Source organism: Monodelphis domestica, chromosome 7 (genome assembly GCF_027887165.1).
Source record: "Monodelphis domestica isolate mMonDom1 chromosome 7, mMonDom1.pri, whole genome shotgun sequence".
Taxonomy (NCBI): domain Eukaryota; kingdom Metazoa; phylum Chordata; class Mammalia; order Didelphimorphia; family Didelphidae; genus Monodelphis; species Monodelphis domestica.
Genome location: NC_077233.1, coordinates 211,950,372 through 211,970,936, shown reverse-complemented (window position 1 = coordinate 211,970,936; position 20,565 = coordinate 211,950,372). Strand labels below are relative to the sequence as shown.

At 41.1% G+C, this 20,565-nt stretch overlaps 1 protein-coding gene across 1 annotated transcript in view; it reads left to right on the top strand.

Annotated features, from left to right (window-relative positions):
- The window catches only part of SLC29A4 (solute carrier family 29 member 4), a 56,415-nt gene that overhangs the window by 14,540 nt on the left and 21,310 nt on the right, over positions 1-20,565 (top strand). Inside the window, exons 2-5 of the mRNA XM_007498435.3 lie at positions 354-526; positions 5,178-5,309; positions 14,357-14,470; positions 18,169-18,297. Of these exons, the coding sequence (XP_007498497.1) occupies positions 364-526; positions 5,178-5,309; positions 14,357-14,470; positions 18,169-18,297 (538 nt within the window). The 5' untranslated portion in view covers positions 354-363. The remainder of the gene's footprint in view (positions 1-353; positions 527-5,177; positions 5,310-14,356; positions 14,471-18,168; positions 18,298-20,565) is intronic.

The window sequence follows — 20,565 nt, the reverse complement described above, 5'->3', positions numbered from 1 at the left end:
ACTTCCCATACAAGTCACTTAGTCCTGTTGCCTAGCCCTTAGCACTCTTCTGCCTTAGAATCAATAATTAGTATCAATTTTAAGACAGAAGGTAAGGATTAAAAAAAAAAGAACTCATGCCTTCAGATAACAAGATGAATTCAGAGTATAGATTGAGGCATAATTTTGACATGACCAATGTAGCAATGTTTTACTCAAGTATTCATGTTTATTATAGGGTTTGTTTGTTTTTTTCTCATTGTGGAGGGGGTGAGGAGAGGATTATTTTCATTGACTAAAAAAAAATGTAATAACAAAAAAAGGAATTCTATGCTTTCCCCATCTGTTTATTCTCCTTTGTTCTTCTTTTAAAGGGCAGTAACCATGGGGTCAGTTGGGGGAGAACACTTCAAGGAGCTCAGTCCAGTAGTGACACCAGAGGGAAATGTGGTGATGAGCTTCAGTTTTGACAGCTACCAGTTGGAAGAAGAGGAGCTCCAAGCCAAAGGAAACCAGGCCAAAGGAGTCCTGACTTTTATGGAGCCAGGTAACAATAATGTAGAATTAGCCTCCAAAGTGTTCCCAGAAGAGGCTCAGGGATGGAGTCTGCCCAGGGATGGGCTGGGAATAAAGTTAGAGTTTGCATCACCAAAGCGGGCTCAGCTACTGTGAGTTGGTTTGAGTGGAGTCCAGAGACAGAGGAATGAATTAGAAAACCTCTCAAACTTCCTTTAAACTTCTAGGAGTCTTTTATTTTAAAGTCTTTTCTCTTGACTCTGATCCTAGACTTAATCAGAAAAATGACATTCAACAAGCACTTACCAAGTAATTAGGTGGTTTAATGGAGAGTGTTAAACTTAAGAGTCAGGAAGTTCAGATCCTTCTGGACAAGGAGAGAGGCTTCCCAGTGGTCAGAGAATAGAGAATAGAGAATAGGAAGGAAATTTAGAATTAATAAGTTGTTCTTCTGACTCCTTACCTGAAGACCTGTGACTTGGGCATGTGACCTCAAGCTCTGTGTAAGGTAAAGATGGTGGCTGGTGTCTGTTGTGTGAAACCCCTGACTGGTAGTAAAACAAAGAACTAAAATAGAAAGAGAAGTAGAAAGCTTTGGAATTCTGAAATGAAAATTGCTATTTAAATACTTAGTGTCACAATGGTCCTGAGATGGTAACTATATTTAATATAACTCATACAATCCTTGGACTGAAAAGGATCTAGAGGGGTCATTGAACCCATCCTCCTGCCTTCAGATAGGTCAATATTTCAGCCATCATAGACAGTTTTAGAGACCCCTCCAGATGTCAAGAAAAGGCAGTGGAGAAGCAGTGTGGGGGAGTGGATTGAACATTGGATTCTTGGGTCAAAGGGGATCTAGAGGGGCTGTTGAGACCATTCCCCTGCCTTCAAAAAGTCATTTTAGCCATCATAAACAGTGGTATAACCCCAACCAGACCTCAAGAAAAAGCAATGGGAAGGCAATATGAGGCAAAAGATTGAACAGTGGATTTGGGGTAATAAGACTTGGGTTTGAGTACCTGCCCTTTACAGACTAGAGACATGTTCTGGAACTTTTCTCAGTTTCCTTACTTGTAAAATGAGGAGTGTGGATTTGATGGTCTCTCCAAGAGTCCTTCTAGCTCTAATCTATGATCCTTTGAGGTTTCTCAGGCCCCTTTGGTCTTTGTTCCAGCCTTTCCACAAATTCCACTGGAGAGGTTAGAGCTTTGGATTTAGATTAAAGTCCTAGGTTTTAAACTCAACTCTAGGGGCAGCTAGGTGGTTCAGTGGATTGAGAGCCAGGCTAGAGACAGGAGGTCCTGGGTTAAAATCTGGCCTGAGACACTTCCAAGCTGGGTGACCCTGGACAAGTCACTTAGCCCCAATTTCCTAGGCCTTACTGCTCTTCTGCCTTGGAACCAATACTTAGTATCAATTCTAAGATGGAAAGTAAGGATTTAAAGCAAAAAAAAATCCCTCCAAAACCAACTCTGATGGTTGCTGTTGTGGGACAACTCACAACCTTTTTGAGACCCAGTTTATAAAATGGGGAGTAACTTAACTTGTACTATCTTTCTCATATGGTTATTGGAAGAAATGTGCTTTATAATCCTTGAATTTCTATGGGGAAAAGGAGTAGTGAAGTAATGGAGAATAGCTCTTCCTCCTCTGCCCCCTGCATTTCAGAATCCTCTCTTCAGAGTTCCTAGCATGTGCTCATGCTAGCCTCTTACAGACAACCTTCAACTTCTCTTTAACTCATTCTTATTTCTATAATTCTATTCCTACAGTAGCTATTTTTTTTAATGCCTCAGTGAGGTGGCACAGTGGCTAGAGTGCTGCACCTAAAGTCAGGAAGACCTACGCTCAAATCTAGCTTCAGATATTTTCCAGCTGTTTGACCCTGGGCAAGTTACTTAATCCCTGTTTGTCTCAGTTTCCTCATAATAGCAATCACAGGATTGTTGTGAAGATGAAATGAGATAATAATGGTTAAGCACTTTGCACAGTGCCTGGCCTATAATAAACACTATAGAAATGTTCACTATTATCATTTTATTGCGTAATACTGCTACCAAATTGGGTCCTTAGAAAAGCTACATTTCTCTCCCTGGGCTGTCCCTGTGTGTTCTCTCCGTCTTCTGAAATATTGAATCCTCAAGTTCCTTACTGCAAAAACAAGGAGGAAAGTCTCTCCTTTGCTCAGCAGCTGGGAGGTTTTAATTAGTTACCTCTCTGAGAGCTCTTGGAGAAAGTAGAAATCATTTCCTATTTAGATCTGCACTATTTGACACCACGATAGGATCTCCTTAGTAACAGAGAATAAAGACATTATAGAGGCAAGGATGGAAAAACCATTTACCTGGTCAATAGACTCCCTTAAAGTGGGCGGCCCCAACCACTGGGCTGGAGGGAGAGCCAGCTGTGTTTACACAGAGTATCAGTTCTGGCCCTCCTGCCTGTTGCTCAGTATGGCTGTTCAGGTCTTGGCTGCCTCATACTAGGCAACTTTGATCCTTTGTACATCACCAGAGGGGTAATTATGCTTCCCACTGCTTACCCCGGCTGCTCTCTTTGTCTACACCAAGGGAACTCTGGGATGCTGGCTATATTTATCCCTTCATGCTCAGCTCAGATGCACTAGTGATCCTCTGCCAGACCGGGGGCGGGGGGGACTTTCTGATGCACAGTCATCCAACCTCGGACCCTTCCTACCCTTCACTTACTCCCAAGTTCCCTTGTTCAAAGCATCTTCCATCTTTACTGGGGCATGCCCAATTGAGATACCACTACATGCTCTTATTGGGAAAAGACTTTTCTTATTAAAAATTCAACATCTGGAATGATAAAATACCCCCCTGGCAAGTGAGGAGCAATTACTGATTGAATAAGTTTTTCCAATGTTGGCTCTGGATGAAAGTTAAACTCATAAAGGAACCCTAATCATTATTTCTAAGATGACAGAGTCCCCATGAAACAGTGGGGGAAGAATAATCTTGGTGAGCCATCAGAAAACCAGATGGATGCTAGTCTTTAGGCCCACAGTAACACCTTTTTTTAATACCTTGCCAGTCCACTTTTGAAGAGATAGGCATGATTGTGTCCATTTTACAGATGTGGAAAACAGAGATACTAACAAGTTGCCTTATTTCCCTTTACTCTTTAGCACATATGTTCTCCTCTATGAGTCCCTGACTCTTCTCAGTTAGTGGAGGGCCATTGTATGGATTTCCCCTTTTGGGTGCCAGATGGTCAGCAAACCACAGGTCAAGTTACCCAAGCCTCTCCTATCTTGTGACATAATTCTGAGAGTTCAGGGTCAAAAGTGTGCAGAGAATTGATCTAAGTTTAATTACTGATAGAGCACACTTTATCTATGACTTTCTTGATTATTCTGATTATATTATTACTTACATACAATCACATAATATTTGTATAACATTTATACATTATTTAATTATATATTATTGTTTATATCATATAATTCTGATTATTATCTCTTATACAGTTATTCAATGAACTAATAAACGAGTCTATCTCTTAATATACATAGACAGTTACAATCTTACATTAATTAACAAAATGATTGTAAGCTAATCAATTGAATTTCTTCTTACCCACTATAACACTCAGTTACATATGGTCTTCTTTTATGCTATTTATATTGGTCTTCTTTTCAACTTGATTGTAGTCACTTGAGGACAAGGCCACTTCTTCTCATGTCTTGCCTATGAAAAGTAGCAAAGAATTGGGCACATAGTGGGTGTCTGCTGATTTAATAAGCAAAAGTAAGGTAATAGACCTTCCCTTAACTATAAAACCGAGGAGTTCCAAATTCACAGATTCTTATTCCAGCATGCAACAGTACTATTTTGTGGATCCATCCATCCATCCCTCAGCTACCCCTCTCATCTCTCCCCCTGGATATAAACAGTCACAGGATGATGGAGCTGAAAGGAACCTATGCATTTGTCTAGTCCAATATGACATCTGGGCCCGTATTTGACTGAAGAGGGAAAGGGGGCTCCATGAAAAAAGCTAAAAGTTTCAGGACTAGGATGGCAGAACCCTAGATTTTGAGCGATAAGGGAAATTAGAGGGCATCAAATCCAACCCCCTCTTCCCCATTTTAGAGATGAAAGAACTGAGACCCAGAGCATTTGAAAGACTTGCCCAGGGTCACACAGCTAATAGGCTTCTGAGGAAGAGTTTGGACTCAGGTCTTCCTGACTCTGAGCCCAGCCCTCACTCTACTGCATCACCTAGCTGTCTCATATTTCCCTTTGGGTATCAACAAGGTAAGATGATCACAAACAAATTTTACATCCAGTTCAAATGAGGTAAAACTGTTAAGCAATTTGCAAACTTTAAAACACTAAATAAGGGGGCAGGTAGATTGAGAGCCATGTCTAGAGACAGGAGGTCCTGGGTTCAAATCTGGCCCCAGACACTTCCCAGCTGTATGACCCTGGACAAGTCACTTTACTCCCATTGTCTAGCCCATACCATTCTGCTGCCTTGGAACCAATACACAGTATTGATTCTAAGATGGAAGGTAAAGGGTTTAAAAAAAAAAGAGGGAAAGGTATAGTTTAAAAAAAAAACTCTAAGGAAACCCAAGCTATTGTTACTGTTGTTGCTCACAGTAGCTGTGGGATAGGATCCTCACCTTTTCTTTCATGGGTTTGGGCTTTCAGCAACTGAGGAGCCTGAACCTGATGACCAGTACCATGGGATATACTTTGCCATGCTGTTGGCTGGAGTGGGCTTTCTCCTGCCATACAACAGTTTTATCACAGATGTGGATTATCTGCACCACAAATACCCAGGTGAGTCCCAGCCTCCTGGTGGGAAATGGGTCCCTCCCCTTCACAGAACCTTCGAGCTCTAGGCTCTGTCTGCAGGGGGCACATTGGAACTGGTGTCTGAGGGGCTTCTCATCCATCCATCCATCCATCCATCCATCCATCCATCCATGTTGGTGGGAGGGGTTTCAGGGGGGCATGTGTGACTTGGGTTGGCTTTATCCTGGGTCCCATTCAGCATCCACCAAATAATTGGGACAAGATGAATCTACTTCAAGCATGTGAAGATTCCCTTGGTAGAATGGGCAGATAGGAACAATTTGTTCCAGTAACCATGAGGGCAGCTGAAACAGGCCATCCCCAGTGACCTGACTTTTGTCCTACCATTGGACTTGGATGACTGGATGAAAGAGCAAGGTCGATGACTGTGCAACTCGGTCTTGTTTAAATCCAGTTCATATCAAATCAAGACTGTACCCAACATGCACTGTTTTACTCCAATACTGTGATATCATTGGTATTCTTTGAAAACAAAGGATGAACAACAACAAGGATGAAATGAATCAGAGAATTTTACAATGGGAAGATATCTTAGTGGTCACCCTGTCCAATACCAGTTAAAGGTACTTCAGACAGCGGCTCAGCCTTTGCTCCCTAGCTGGCTTTGTGGGATGAGACACTAGTCAGAGTATGGTACAATGAAAAGAGTATTGACCTTAGAGACATGGTGACCTTGGACAAGTCACTTAATCTTCATTAGCCTCAATTTTTCCATCTATCAAATGAAGAGACTGAAAGAGATAGCTTTTGACATACCAGCTATCTCTAGATCTATGATACTACCTGTGTGATTTCGAGCAGATTACTTAATCCCTCGGGGTCTCAGTTTCTTCATCTATAAAATGAAGGAAAAAGTCAAGATGATCTCAAAGGTCCTTCAGACTCCAAAACTATGAAGAATAATGAGAGCTCACAGTTATATGGCATTTCAAATAGCTTTGGTGCAGAAGGACAAGTTTTAGTCTCCCAAGAAGCCCAGATAGTTTTGTTTTTGCTTGCTTAAATGTTGTCCTATGCTTTTGGTCCTGAGGGGAACCAAGTGACAGATTGGGGGTAGGCAAACTAGAATTAGGCATCCAGTGCATGGCAATGGTTTTGTGTGTCTATAGATATGAAGCAATGAGACCGGGTAATTTTTAATCCAAGCCAGAATATGTCCATCCAGCTGAATGTTGGCCCATTCAAAATAGTTGCCTTGGGAGACTATTTACTCATTACAGTGGGAAGCTACCATTCTGTAACACTTTCCTCTGAACCCCTTATACCGGTGTTCAGGAAAGATGGAAGGGGTACTAACCTCTGGAGTGAGGGCTTGCTGAGCCCTGTTCTGGGCTGCTCATCCTTATTTGGTGTCCAGAAGCTACTCAGCTCTCACCAGTGGCTCCAAGAAACTGTAGCATGCACAAGTGGACATACCCAGCAAAATCATGTTGATCGGAGGACTAAATCAGGATGAGGGTGGCTGACAGGCCTCAAATCTGTCAGTGAGTTATCGGGGAGTGGGGTATCTACCCTAGGCATGCAAAGACTTCCTCCAGTAGAAGGAAGGGATGAAAACAATTTGTTCCAACTGCCAATAAAGCAGTGGAAATGAGCACTGTGGATTGCACAGAGCTTGTTTGGACATCAAAGAAGCCAAAGTTGTCCACTGCATCCTGCGCCATCATCAGTCATCATGAATTTTCTCTTGCCAGTGAACTTGGATGACTAGAAGAGAGAGTGAGGCTGATGACTTTGTGCAACTCTGCCTCACTTAAATCCAGTTTATTCTTTTTTAAAATTTTTTGAAAATTTTATTTAATTAGTCAATTTAGAATACTTTTCTCTAGTTACAAGATTCATGTTCTTTCTCTCCCCTCTTTCCTCCACCTCCCATAGCCAATGAGAAATTCCACTGGGTTTAACATGTGTCATTGATCAAGACCTATTTCCATATTATTCATATTTGCTCTAGGGTGATCTAAACGATCACCTACATCCCCAATCCTATCCCCACTGACCCATGTGATCAAGCAAATCCAGTTTATTCTTGAGTCAAAGACATCACCATGATATCATCTGGTCCTCTTTGAGAATGAAGGACTACAAGCAACCAACCACGCAACCATTTCTTATCCCATCTGGGAAATTTCATTGAGAGTAGCCACCAAAGCCAGCTTACAAATCACATGTGGCAATCACTTTATGGTCAAGCTTCATTTTTCACATCTTGCTCTCCAAACAGCCTGAGATCCTCCCATATTCATCAACAGAATGACCTTTAAATGACTGAGTTGTTTCTGAAAGTCAAATCCATCCTCAAAATATGAGACTTTGCAGCCATTGAGAATATTCCAAAGTAGGTGGCATAGTGGATATGGTGCTAGACTGAGATTTGAAAAGTGAATTTAAAGCCTCATTCAGACATTTATTGACTATGTGAAACTGGGAAAGACACTTAAACTTCATCGCCTCAGACAAATGTTGGAGGGGCTATAGAAAAACAGATGTATTAATGCATTGTTTGTGGAGCTATGAACTCTCTAGCCATTCTGGAAAGCAATTTGGAACTATGATCAAAAAGCTATTAAGTTATGCATATCTTTTGACCATGCCTACCATTTTTAAAATTTTATTTTATTTTTGAGGATCTATATCCTCAAAGATAGCAAAGAAATAATCATGTTTTTATACTTACATACACAAAAAATCATAGCAGATATTTTTTCCATTTGGATTTTTATTTTAATAACAAATTTCCACATAAGTTTTCTGAAGTTATATGATCCATATTGTCCCCTCCCTCTTTCCTCCCCCCTCCCAGAGCTGACAAGCAATTCAATCTGGGTTATACATGAATTATCACACAAAACATTTCCGTATAATTCATTTTTAAGTTAATAATCTTATAAAACCAAAACCCCCAATCATATACCTAAATAAGTGATAAATCCTATGTTTTCATCTGCATTCCTACTCCAATGGTTCTTTCTCTGGAGATGGATAATATTCTTTGTCATAAGTCCTTCAGAACAGTCCTGGATCATTATATTGCTCATTCCATGATATTGTAGTTACTATATATGATGATCTCCTGGTCCTGCATAGCAGGTCTCTTTTTAGAGGATGGCAATCAGTTGGAGAATGGATGAGTAAATTATGATTCATGAATATGATAGAATATTACTGTGTTATAGGAAATGGCAAAACAAATGGTTTCAGAGAAACATGGAAAGACTTGGATGAACTGATGCAAAGGGAATTGAGAAGAAACAGAACAATTTATACAAAAATAACAATATTGTAAAGACAAACAACTTTGAAAGTCTTAGAAACTCTTTTCAATATAAGGACCAGTCTCTATTCCAGAAGATTTATGATGAAATTTGCTGCCTGTTGAAAGAGAGATGATGGATTCAGAGTGAAGATTAAGACAGATTTTTATAGGCATGGATAATGAGTGAATTTGCTCTGCTTAACTGTATTTGTTTTTGGTTTGTTTTTCTTGCTTTTCCAAAGGGAGACTGGGGAGAGGGGAGCAGAAGAGAGAGAAGACATATATGTTCATTGGTTGAATAAAATAATTTAAAAAAAGAGGAAGTTAATTAAAGTGTTCAGAGGACTAATAGTTACGTCATAGAAACTGCTTAAAGAAACTAAAGAAATGGTTTTAATCAAGAAAAATTCCTAATGATCTTAATTAATTACTAAAGAGATCCAAAAATTGAGGAGGCTGCCTCAACAGGTAGTAAACTCCCCATTAGTAGAGATCTTCAAGAAGCTGGATGACTTGATCTGGGTTATCATAGACAGGATTTCTGCTTTGATATGGACTAGACTAGATAGCCTTCTCTTCTCATCTTGCTATTCTGAGCCCATGAAACCTTGTCTTGATGAGTAATTTCTGCTCTGTAAGATGAAAAAGTCCCAGTTTCATGACTTCCTATGATTAACAATTCATAATTCTTTTATAATAAATTGTTAAATTTCCCTTTATGCTTCTTCAGAGGCTGGGATCACATACATTAAGTGCTAGTGGGATGACCTGAGTTTAAATCTTCACTCATGAAATGTGTGTCCTTAGACAAACCATTTAACTACTATGTGTCTGTTTCCTCACCTATAAAATGAAGGCATTGGACTCAATGGCCTCTAAAGTCCCTTATTGCTTGAACCCCAGGCTTCTATGATTCTGTGATTCTAGATAAAGAGTTGGTGAAATGTCAGTGTAACTTATCCCTAGATTACTGTTAATATTCATACCAGATTCTCTGCAAAGAACTGCTAAATTGTGATTTAGAGAATTCACTTCACCATCAAAGGGATGCTGGGAAGAAGAGTGGGTCATAATAGGACCTAGACTAAACTACCACTCCTCTGTTACCTTAGAAAAATAAACAAATTCCTGTTTGTTTCTGTGCTGAAAAGAGGGAACTTAGTCATAGAATCTTGGAAATGACCTCTGGCATTGGAAGACTTTCTACCCCCTTTAGGTAAGAAAATAGTTAAGAAGTTGCACTACCTGGGTCTTCAAGGAGACCTAGCACTTCTGATTTGAAAGCTGCCTGAGCCCTTTTCAGGGCTGCTCATTCACCTTTGGTGACCACCAATGACTCAACTCTGACCTGTGGCACCAAGAAGCTTTACTAGGCTCAGTGGCCACACCCTGGTAAACTATCTCAGCAGAACCAGGTCAAGGATAACCAAGGGCCACAAACCCATCAGTGAGTTGGGGTGGGGTGGGGTGGGGTATGGTGTCTACTCCAAGAATAAGAAGTCTTACCCCAGTGGAATGGACAGGTGAGAACAATTTGTTCCAACAGCCATGAAAGTAGCTGAAGCAGGCATTATAGAGTGCTGAGAGCTTGGTAAGACAATGCAGATGCTAAGGCCATCCACTGCATTCTGGGTCATTGTCAGTACCCTGCCTTTTGTCTTGCCTCTGGACTTTGATTACTCTGCAAGAGAGAGTGAGACCTGCTGCACTTAAATCCAATTCATTCTCAAATCAAGACATTCCCCCATGATGTCCTTTGGTTTTCTTTGGAAACAAAGGACAAATAGACAACCAAAAAAAATTGAGATGATGATCTCTCTGATCAATCACTGTACATTTAATAAGCACCTACTATGTGCCAGGCATTGCACTAGATGCTGGAGCTACAAAGACAAAAATGAAACATAATTGCCCTCAAGAAGCTTACATTCTATTGAGGAAACAATATGTATGTATAAGCAAATAAAATCTATATACAGTCAAGGCAAAATAATTTCAGAGCTGAGCACTAGCAGTTGGGGAGATCAAGAGGTAACACCTGATCTGAGCTCTGAAGAAAATTAGGGATGCCAAAAGGTAGAGATGAATATGGAGTGCATTCCAGGCATAGTGGATGGCCCATATAAAAGTATGGAGTTAGGAGATGGAATGTTGTACACGGAGAATGCTAGCTTTGTAGTTGACCAGTTTTGCTGGAGTGAATTGTGTGAAGAGGAATAATGTGTAATAAGTCTGGAAAGATAGACTGGAGCCAGATTGTAAAGAGCTTTGAATGCCAAATAAGAGGAGTTTGTATGTGATCACTGAGGCCAAAGGGAGTCATTGATGTTTTTAGAACAGGGGAGTGAGTGACAGTTGAGTATGTGCTTTAGGCATATCACTTAGCTGCGATGTAGAGGATGCTTTGGAATAGGGAGAGACATAACACAGGGAGACCAGTTAGGAAAAGTTGTCATTGTGTGGGGAAGAAGTGGTGAGGGTCTGAATGAGAGTAGTGGCTATGCAAGTGGAGAGAACGGGACAGATGCAAAAGAGGTGGCAGTGAAATGGATAAGACTTAAACCACTAAATGGGCTTAGAGAGTGAAAGAGAGTGGGGAGGACTGAGAGATTAGAAACATGGCTAACTTGAAAGTTGATGGTTTCCTCAATAGAAAACAGGATATTGGAAAGAGGAATAGGCTTGGAGAGGATGCAGGCATAAGGACCGAAAGCATCATAATTGGAAAAATGAGGATTGAGAAGAATTTCAATCAACTGTGCTACCCATTGTCAATCAGGAAGAATGGTTTCCAAAGCACAAAATGAGGCTGTAGGATTATTGTGGGTAATCCAATGCCCTTTTCCAGTTCCCATGCCCTTGGTATTTGGGCATTTGAGGGAAATGCATCGGTAATAGGCTGGGAAAGTGGTCAGGTCTTGAGAGACAACATGGTGCAGTGAATAGAGAACTGAACTTGGAATTAGGAAGACCTGGTTTGATCTGCTCTCTGAGAAAAAAACTGGTGGAGTCTGAGTGCAGACTGAAACACACTATATTTCCTTTTTATTTTGTTCTTTTTTAAAATTTGAGATCTCTTCCACAAAATGACTGATACAGAAAATTGTTTTACATAATTACACATGTAAAATCTGCATCCAATTGCTTACTAGCTCAGGGAGTGGGGAGGACAAGGAGGGAGATACAGAAGAAGGGAGAGAATTTGGAACTCAAAAAAAATTTTTTAATGTTAAAAATATTGTTTAGGGGCAGCTAGGTGGCTCAGTGAATTGAAAGCCAGAAAAGGGAAGTCCTGAGTTCAAATTTGACCTCAGATACTTTCTAGCTGTGGGACCCTGGGCAAGTCACTTCACTTCCATTGTCTAGTCCTTACCACTTTTCTGCTTTGGAACCAATACGAAGTATTGATTCTAAAACAAAAGGTTACAGGTTGGGAAAGAGGGAAAAAATAGTTTTTTCATAAAATGGGGGGGAATAAAAATATTTTTAAAAAATAAAGGAAGACATTGGTTGCAATCTGGCCTCAAACACTAGCTATGTTACCCTGGGCTTAATCTCTTAACTTCACTAGCCCTCAGTTTCCCAAACTGTAAAATGAGGGTGGAAGTGGGAAGTGATGATTTCTAATGTCCCTTCTAGCTCTATCATCCTAATAATAATAATAATTCATTCTTATATAATGCCTTAAGGTTTAAAAATATTTCTCTTACAAGAATCCCAAAAGTTAAATAATACAAGTAATCTTCCACCCGCTTATAAAAAACAACAACTTCTCTTCTGTCTTAGTATCATTTGTAAAAGAGAAGAGCCACATGGGTTAGACAGTTAGGGTTAAGTGATTTGCCCAGGATCACACAGCTAGAAAGTGTCTGAAGCAGGACATAAACTCTGGCATTTCTAATTCCAAATCCATAATTCTATGCCACATGAGACATTTTAAATATATTTTTCCTTCCTTTCTCCCTTCCTTATTTCCTTCTTTTCTTCCTTCTTCCTTTCCTCTCTCTCTCCTTCACTTCCTCCCTTCCTTCTTTCCTTCCTTCCTTTCCTCCTTTCCATTCTCTCTTCCTCCCTCCTTTCCTGCTATTTATTCTTCCTTCCTTCCATTCTTTCTCCCTTCCTTCCTTTCCACCCTTCCTTCAATTCTTCCTTCCTTCCTCCCTCTCTCCCTCCTTCCCTTCCTCCTCCCTTCCTTCTCTTCCCTCCCTCCTTCCTTCCTTCCTTCCTTCCTTCCTTCCTTCCTTCCTTCCTTCCTTCCTTCCTTCCTTCCTTCCTTCCTTCCTTCCTTCCTTCCTTCCTTCCTTCCTTTCTTCCTTCCTTCTTTTCTCCCTCACTCCCTTCCTTCCTTCTTTCCTTCCTTCCTCCTTTCCTCTCTCTGTCCTCCTTTCCTTCCATTCTTCCTTCCTCCCTTCCCTCCTTCCTTCCTTCTTTCCTTCCTCCCTCCCTTCCTTTCCTCCTTCCTTCCTCCCTCCCTCCCTCCCTCCCTTCCTTCCTCCCTCCCTCCCTTCCTTCTTTCCTTCCTTCCTCTTTTCCTCTCTCTGTCCTCTTTTCCCTCCCTTCCTCCCTTCCTCCTTTCCTTCCATTCTTCCTCCCTCCCTCCCTCCCTCCCTCCCTTCCTCCCTCCCTCCCTCCCTTCCTCCCTCCCTTCCTTCCTTCCTTCCTTCCTTCCTTCCTTCCTTCCTTCCTTCCTTCCTTCCTTCCTCCCTCCCTCCCTTCCTTCCTCCCTCCCTCCCTCCCTCCCTTCCTTCCTTCCTTCCTTCCTTCCTTCCTTCCTTCCTTCCTTCCTTCCTTCCTTCCTTCCTTCCTTCCTCCCTTCCATTCTTCCTTCCTTCCTTCTTTCCTTCCTTCCTTCCTCCCTCCCTCCCTTCCTTCCTTCCTTCCTTCCTTCCTCCCTTCCATTCTTCTTCCTTCCTTCTTTCCTTCCTTCCTTCCTCCCTCCCTTCCTTCCTTCCTCCCTCCCTTCCTTCCTTCCTTCCTTCCTTCCTTCCTTCCTTCCTTCCTTCCTCCCTTCCATTCTTCCTTCCTTCCTTCTTTCCTTCCTTCCTTCCTTCCTTCCTTCCTTCCTTCCTTCCTTCCTTCCTTCCTTCCTTCCTTCCTTCCTCCCTTCCATTCTTCCTTTCTTCCTTCCATCCATCCCTCCTTCCTTTTTTAAAGAGCCTTACTTTCTGCCTTAGCAACAACTCTAAGACAGAAAAGTGGCAAGGGCTAGGTAAATGGGGTTAAGTGACTCATCCAGGGTCATATATTATTTGAACTCTGGTATTTCTCCATAACTCCATTTGAACCTAAGGCTTCGGAGTCCAAGTTCAGCAGTCTATCCATTACATGACACCATCTGCTCTTTCTGCTTCCTTCCCTCTCCTCATTAACTGCTTGGGCAAGGAGCACTTTCAAAGACCTAGAGAGCCTCCTTCATCTCAGCAAAGATGAGCCTTTCTGTCACTCAGCAGCCATAACTTCTTGACTGTCTAAATGTAAGCCCTGATTTCTGAGACTGACAGAGTCCTACGCCTACTCTTCTTCCTTTAAATGGCATAGTGAGCAATGAAACCAGGAGGGTCAGAAGGGAAAATGGCCTGTGAGTGAGGGGGAGCCAGACAAAGTCTGTTCCACGGAGAGTGTGGAAAAGAGAGGGGAAAGTCCTGTTTTCTGCCAGTTCCCTCCCCTGCAGGCAGCATCCCGCCTTTCAGGCTGGGGGAGGCCAGGCAGGGAAGGAACATCTTGCTTTCTGATCCCCCCTCTCTCGGCACTGCAGGGACTTCAATTGTGTTCGACATGAGTCTCACTTACATCCTCGTCGCCCTGGTGGCTGTCCTCCTGAACAATGCCCTGGTGGAGATGTTAAGCCTGCACACCAGGATCACTGTGGGTAAGTCAGTGCCCTTCACCTCTGCTCAGGGCTAACCTGAGAGAACAGCTGAGATTCAACTTATCCATCAAGTGGAACTAATTAATTAGTCAATTAAGCCCCTACTATGTGCCAGGCACTGTGCTAAGTACCAGAGATAAATATACAAAGTCAAGGATCACAGATCTGGAGATCACAATGGAGGAAACTGAGGTCAAAAGAGTAATGACTTACCCAAGGTCACCTAAGCAGTAAATGGCAGGGCCAAGATTCCAACACGGAGCCTTTGACTTCAGTCCATTCCGTTGTATCACCCTAGTCCTGACCACCCAAACCTGCTGTGTGACTTTGCAAAGTTGTCCTCTTGCTCTCTCTCAGTCTCGGTTTCCTGAAGCCCTGAAAATGATGATGAAGATAACAATTCCCATTTCTGTAGACCTTTAAGGTTTACAACTTCCCTACAACTTCCCACTCCACGAAGCAGATAATGTATGTATTATTGCCCTATTTTACAGATGAGATCATAGGTTCAAAGTGATAATGGTTTGCCTAAGGTCACACAGAGAGTCAGTCCTGAAGCCAAGATACACTTAAGAAAGGCAAGTAGGAAGAAAGAGTAATGATCCCAAATAATTGGATGTTATAACTAAGTGACACAATAGCTGCTAAAACACTTATCCTAGAACTGGGAAGATCTGGGTTCAGACACTGCCTTGCAGTGTGACCCCTGGCAAGTCAGTTAATTTCACTCAGCCTCAGTGTCCTTATCTGTAAAATGGGGATAAAAGTAGCACCTACCAGGGTGATTGTGAGGACCAAGTGAAATAATATATATAAAAGCTGCTTTGCAAACCTTAAAACACTGTAATAATGCTAGCTCTCATTAGTATTACACAGAAAAGAATTTCTAGAGCAAGAAGTTCATAAGGGACCACAGATAAGCCATTTTGTAATGACTGTTGTGTTAAATTAATATATATATATATATATATATATGTATATACTTGAAAAGGGGAAAAGGTCACTTTTTAATCATCTTTTCTGTTCTTTATATAATAAAATGCTCATGTTTACTGAGTTCATAGTAAAAAAGAAAAACCATCTTAAGAGAAAAAATTAGTATTTAGAGAAGAGTCAGAAGACCAGTGGATGCAGGTATTATATACAAGAGAAATATAAAAACTATTTAAAAGGAGCAGTTAGGTGGCCCAGTGGATTGAGAGCCAGGCCTGGAATCAGGAGGTTCTGGGTTCAAATTTGATCTCAGACACTTCTTAATGGTGTGACCCTGGGCAAGTCACTTAACCCCCATTGCCTAGCCCTTACTCTTCTGCCTGGCAACCTATAATGGAATGGATTCTCAGAGAGAAGGTAAAGGTTTAAAAAGATGAATGCAGTAGGCAATGGGCAAAAAAATGGTTGAAGTGGACAAAAGGAAGAGAAATGGTTATAGATATCCGTAGGTGGAAGGTCTTTTGAAAGTTTAATGAGCTCCAAATGTATTTGATTGATTTTATTGGTTCAAATGAGATTCACAATAAATTACTTTCTTTTTTTAAATGAGGGCAGAGTATAGCTTTATAGCCAGAAGACTCCTCTAGGCCAGCAGCTCTCCAACTTTTTGGTCCCCGGACTTCTTTTCTCTTTTAAAAATGACCAAGAACCCCCAAGAGCTTTTGTTTAAGTGGGTTATAGCTATAGATACTTACCATATTAGAAATGAAAGCTGACAAATTTGAAAATATTTTTGTTAATTAAATGAAAAAAGAATAAGCCCATTACGTATTAACATATTGACATTTTTAAATGAAAATGACTAGGTTTTCTAATTCAAAAATATTTGAATGAGAAGAGAGGCATTATTTTATATACTTTTTTTTTCAAATTTCTTTAATGTCTGGCTTAACAGAAGGACAACTGGATCCTCATATATAGTTTCTACATTCACTCTGTTATGAGATGTTTTGGTTGAAGTACATTTAGGAAATCCAGCCTCCCACTGCTGTGTAGTTGGAACAATTTAATGGGCAAATAAAATCTTGGTATTATTCCAAAACTACCTTAATCTCACAGCCCCCCCCCAAAAGGGGCTTGAGGACCTCCAGAATTTGAGGACTCCACCTCGATAACCACTGATCTATCTGATCTAAGATACAACTTCTACTTTCAAGCCAGGCTCAGTGCTAAGCAACTAAAATTTTGCATCTCAATTTGATACTTGAACAACCCAGTGAGGCAGATGCTCTTATCATCCTCCTTTTATAGTTGAGGAAACTGAGGTAGACAGAGCTTAAGTAACTTCTCAGGGTCACATGGCTAGGTATCTGAGGGATGATTTTGAAATCAAATTTTCTTCACTCTAATCCCAGGGCTCTATCCATCGCACCACCTGGCTGCCTCCCAGGCATAGCTAGAATTCACATGAGAGATCTCTGATGCTAAATCCATCCCTCTTTCTACCATGATCTCTAAGATCCTTCCCAGCTTCTATCAGTCTATGATTCTATTTCACCTTCGTTTCTCAGCAGTCCATGATCATATAGTGAGTGACACTGACCCCCCCCCAATGCTATACCATATGACACCCCAAACAAAAGGTCTTCTCACCTCTGTCCCTTCTAGGTACAAATCGCTGGATTCCACATGAATATGAAATTAATCCACTCACTTCCACAGAGCTTTAAGCAGTACCAAGGACCTAGGTGTCCTTTTTTATTTTATTTATTTATTTTTTGAGATTATGTTATGTTCAAAGGTATTATTTTTTATTTTAGTTTAAAAATATTTTTTCATGTCTACATAATTCATTTTTTCTTTCCTTTCCCTCTTCCTTCCCCCCTCCCATAGCCGGCAAGCAATTCCACTGGGTTTAGATGTTCTTTTTAAAATTTACTTCATTTTATTATTTCTTTTTTTTAATTTAAATTTTAAAAATTTCTCTTAATTTTACTCCAGGCACAAATTTGCACAAAAGTTTTTCAAGGTTATATGATTCATGTTCTCTCCCTTTCTCTTCCCTCCCTACTCCCAGATTTAACAAGCAATTCCCCTGGGTTATTCATGTATTATTTCTTAAAACATATTTCCATGTTACCTCCCACCCCACCCCACCCCACCCTCCAGATATTGGCTCTTGTGGAGTTAGGACAAAGAGAAAAATTAGATAGCTGAGGTATTTTCCAGGGAGATTTCTCTTTCCCTATCCAATGTGAGATAGTGGAAGACAGTATTGATTCCTGAGTGAAAAAGATCCACTACTTTCTACCCAAGTAGCCTTGAGTGACTAGCCACTTCTCTGGGCCTCAGCTTCCCTAACTGTAAAATAAGGGGATGGGGCTAAATCAGGAGTTTGTAACAATTTTGTGTGTCATGGATCTGCTTAGGGAGTGTGGATCCCTTCTTGAAAATTATGTTTTTAAGTGCATAAAATAAAATACACAGGATTACCAAGAATAAAACCTATTCTAGTGAAATTCAGTAAATAAGTTAGCAATTCCAGATGAGGAATTCTTGGCCTGGATGATCCCTAAGATCCTTTTCCATTCTAAGTTTGATCCTCATATGGATGGATGAGAAGGTTGAGGCTGAAGCTGCTCTTCTGACTGACTGCATGGGGAGAGGGTATGGAGCACCTTCCTTCTGAGCCTTAGTGTGGGAGGTGAATCCCAGGGCTCCCTCCTCCTTACCCTTAACTATCCTGAACATCTTCTCATTTTCAGGTTACTTCTTTGCAGTGGGCCCCCTCCTGTTTGTCAGCATCTGTGATGTCTGGCTGCAGCTCTTCTCCCAGAGACAGGCATATGCCATCAACCTGGCTGCAGTGGGTACAGTGGCCTTTGGTTGCACAGGTAAGTGAAGGCTGTCCCAGAGGGGGGAAGAGAGAGAGGGAATTCTAATGATTCCTTTCATTATTGACAATGTCCTAGATTTTTTTTTTAAACCCTTACCTTCCGTCTTGGAGTCAATACTGTGTATTGGCTCCAAGGCAGAAGAGTGGTAAGGGTAGGCAATGGGGGTCAAGTGACTTGCCCAGGGTCACACAGCTAGGAAGCCTAGATTTTCTTAAAGGCAACTAGATGGCACAGTGAATAAAATGCTGGGCCTGGAGTCAGGAAGACTCATCCTCCTGAGTTCAAATCCAGCCTGAGACACTTCCTAGCTATGTGATCCTGGGCAAGTCATTTCACCTTGTTTGCCTCAGTTTCCTCATCTGTTACATGAACTGAAGGAGGAAATGACAAACCACTCTAATATTTTGCCAAGAAAACCCCAAATGGTGTCACAAAGTGTCAAGCAGAACTGAATAAGCTTTTCTATATTTTTATTTTATTTTTACCAATTACATGTAATAAAAAATTTCCATAAAGTTTTCCCAAGTTAATCCAACTGAACTTATCTCCCTCCTTCCCTTCCTTTCCCATTTCCCATTCCCAGTGCTGACAGGTGATTTGATCTGGGTTATATGTGCTTTATCATGTAAAACATTTCCATGTTGTTCATTTTTGTGAGTAATTTTATAAAACCAAAACCTCAGAACATAAACCCAAATAAAGAATTGAAAAATCATATGCTTTCATCTGCATTCTGAACTCCAACAGTTCTGGGGGTGGAGGGCATTCTTTGTCATGGATCTTTGTATTGCTGATAATAGCTAAGTCTTTCACAGTTGATCATTCCACAGTTAGTGTGTACAGTGTTCTCTTGGTTCTGCTTATTTCACTCTGCATCTGTTCATGAAGGTCTTCCAGCTTCCTCTGAAATCACCCTGTTCATCATTACTTACAGCACAATAGTATTCCATCACCACCATATACCACAATTTGTTTAGTCATTCCCCAGTGGATGGACATCCTTTCAATTTCCACTTCTTTGCCATCACAAAAAGAGCAGCTATAATTATTTTTGTACAAGTACGATCCTTTCCCCTTTTTTTCTGATTTCTCTGGATTCAGACATAGTAGTGGTATTACTGAATTCAAGGGTATGCATTGTTTTATAGCCCTTTGGGCATAATTCCAATTGCCAGAATGGTTGGATCAATTTACAACTCCACCAGCAATGCATTAGTGTCCCAATTTTGCCACTTCCCCTCCAAAGTGTATTATTTTCCTTTACTGCCATATTGGCCAATCTGATACATGTGAGGTGGATACATGTCTCTTATCAAGAGGAATTTAGAACACTTTTTTTTCACATGATTATCGATGGCTTTGATTTCTTCATCTAAAAACTGCTTATCCATATCCTTTGACCATTTGTCAATTGGGGAATGACTAGTAATCTTGTAAATTTGATTTAGTTCTCTATATATTTGAGAAATGAGACCTCTAGCTGAGAAAAGTGTTATACATTTTCCCCTTCAGTTTGTTGTTTCTCTTCTAGTCTTGGTTGCATTGGTTTTATTTTACAAATTATTTCCAAAACCTTTTTAATTTAATATAATCAAAATTATTCACTTTATGTCTTATAGTGCTGTCTATCTCTTGTTTGGTCGTAAATTCTCCCCTTCTCTGTAGATCTGACAGGTAAACTTGAATTAGCTTTTCTTAGAGGAGGCTGGGCCCAGGTAAGCCTAAAATCAGGGAAGGGGACAGGACCTGAAGAAGTGTCTTGTCTGAGGTCTCGTGTGTGTCTGCCTCTGCCCGGGGCTAGCCCCTTGAGACTGACTTTCTTTTAAGGAAGTTCAATGGGTCTCGGACTCCTGATATACTTCTAACCCTTCAGTTGGACCCCTCCCTCACGGCTGCCCTTGAGCCTAATCTCCAGGTTACAAAACTCAGTAAGCAGCACCAGAAGGGGAAGACCACCATTTCAACCTGTACCTCCCAGGCTGCACTTGCAGACGTCATCCTTCCATGGCCCGGAGGGGAAGACTGGTTTAGAATCAGAAAACCTGGGTTCAGAGCGCTTGTCTAAGGGCAGCTAGGTGGCTCGGTGGATAGAGAGCCAGGCCTGGGCTTGGGAAAAGCTGGGTTCAAATCTGGTCTCACACAGTTCCTAGCCAGTGCCTGAGACTGGATTTGAACTCAGGAAAGTGAGTCTGCCTGACTCCAGACTGATGTACCTAGCTCCTGTCTTTTCTGATGTATGATGGTAAATAAAGGACAGACTGGGCG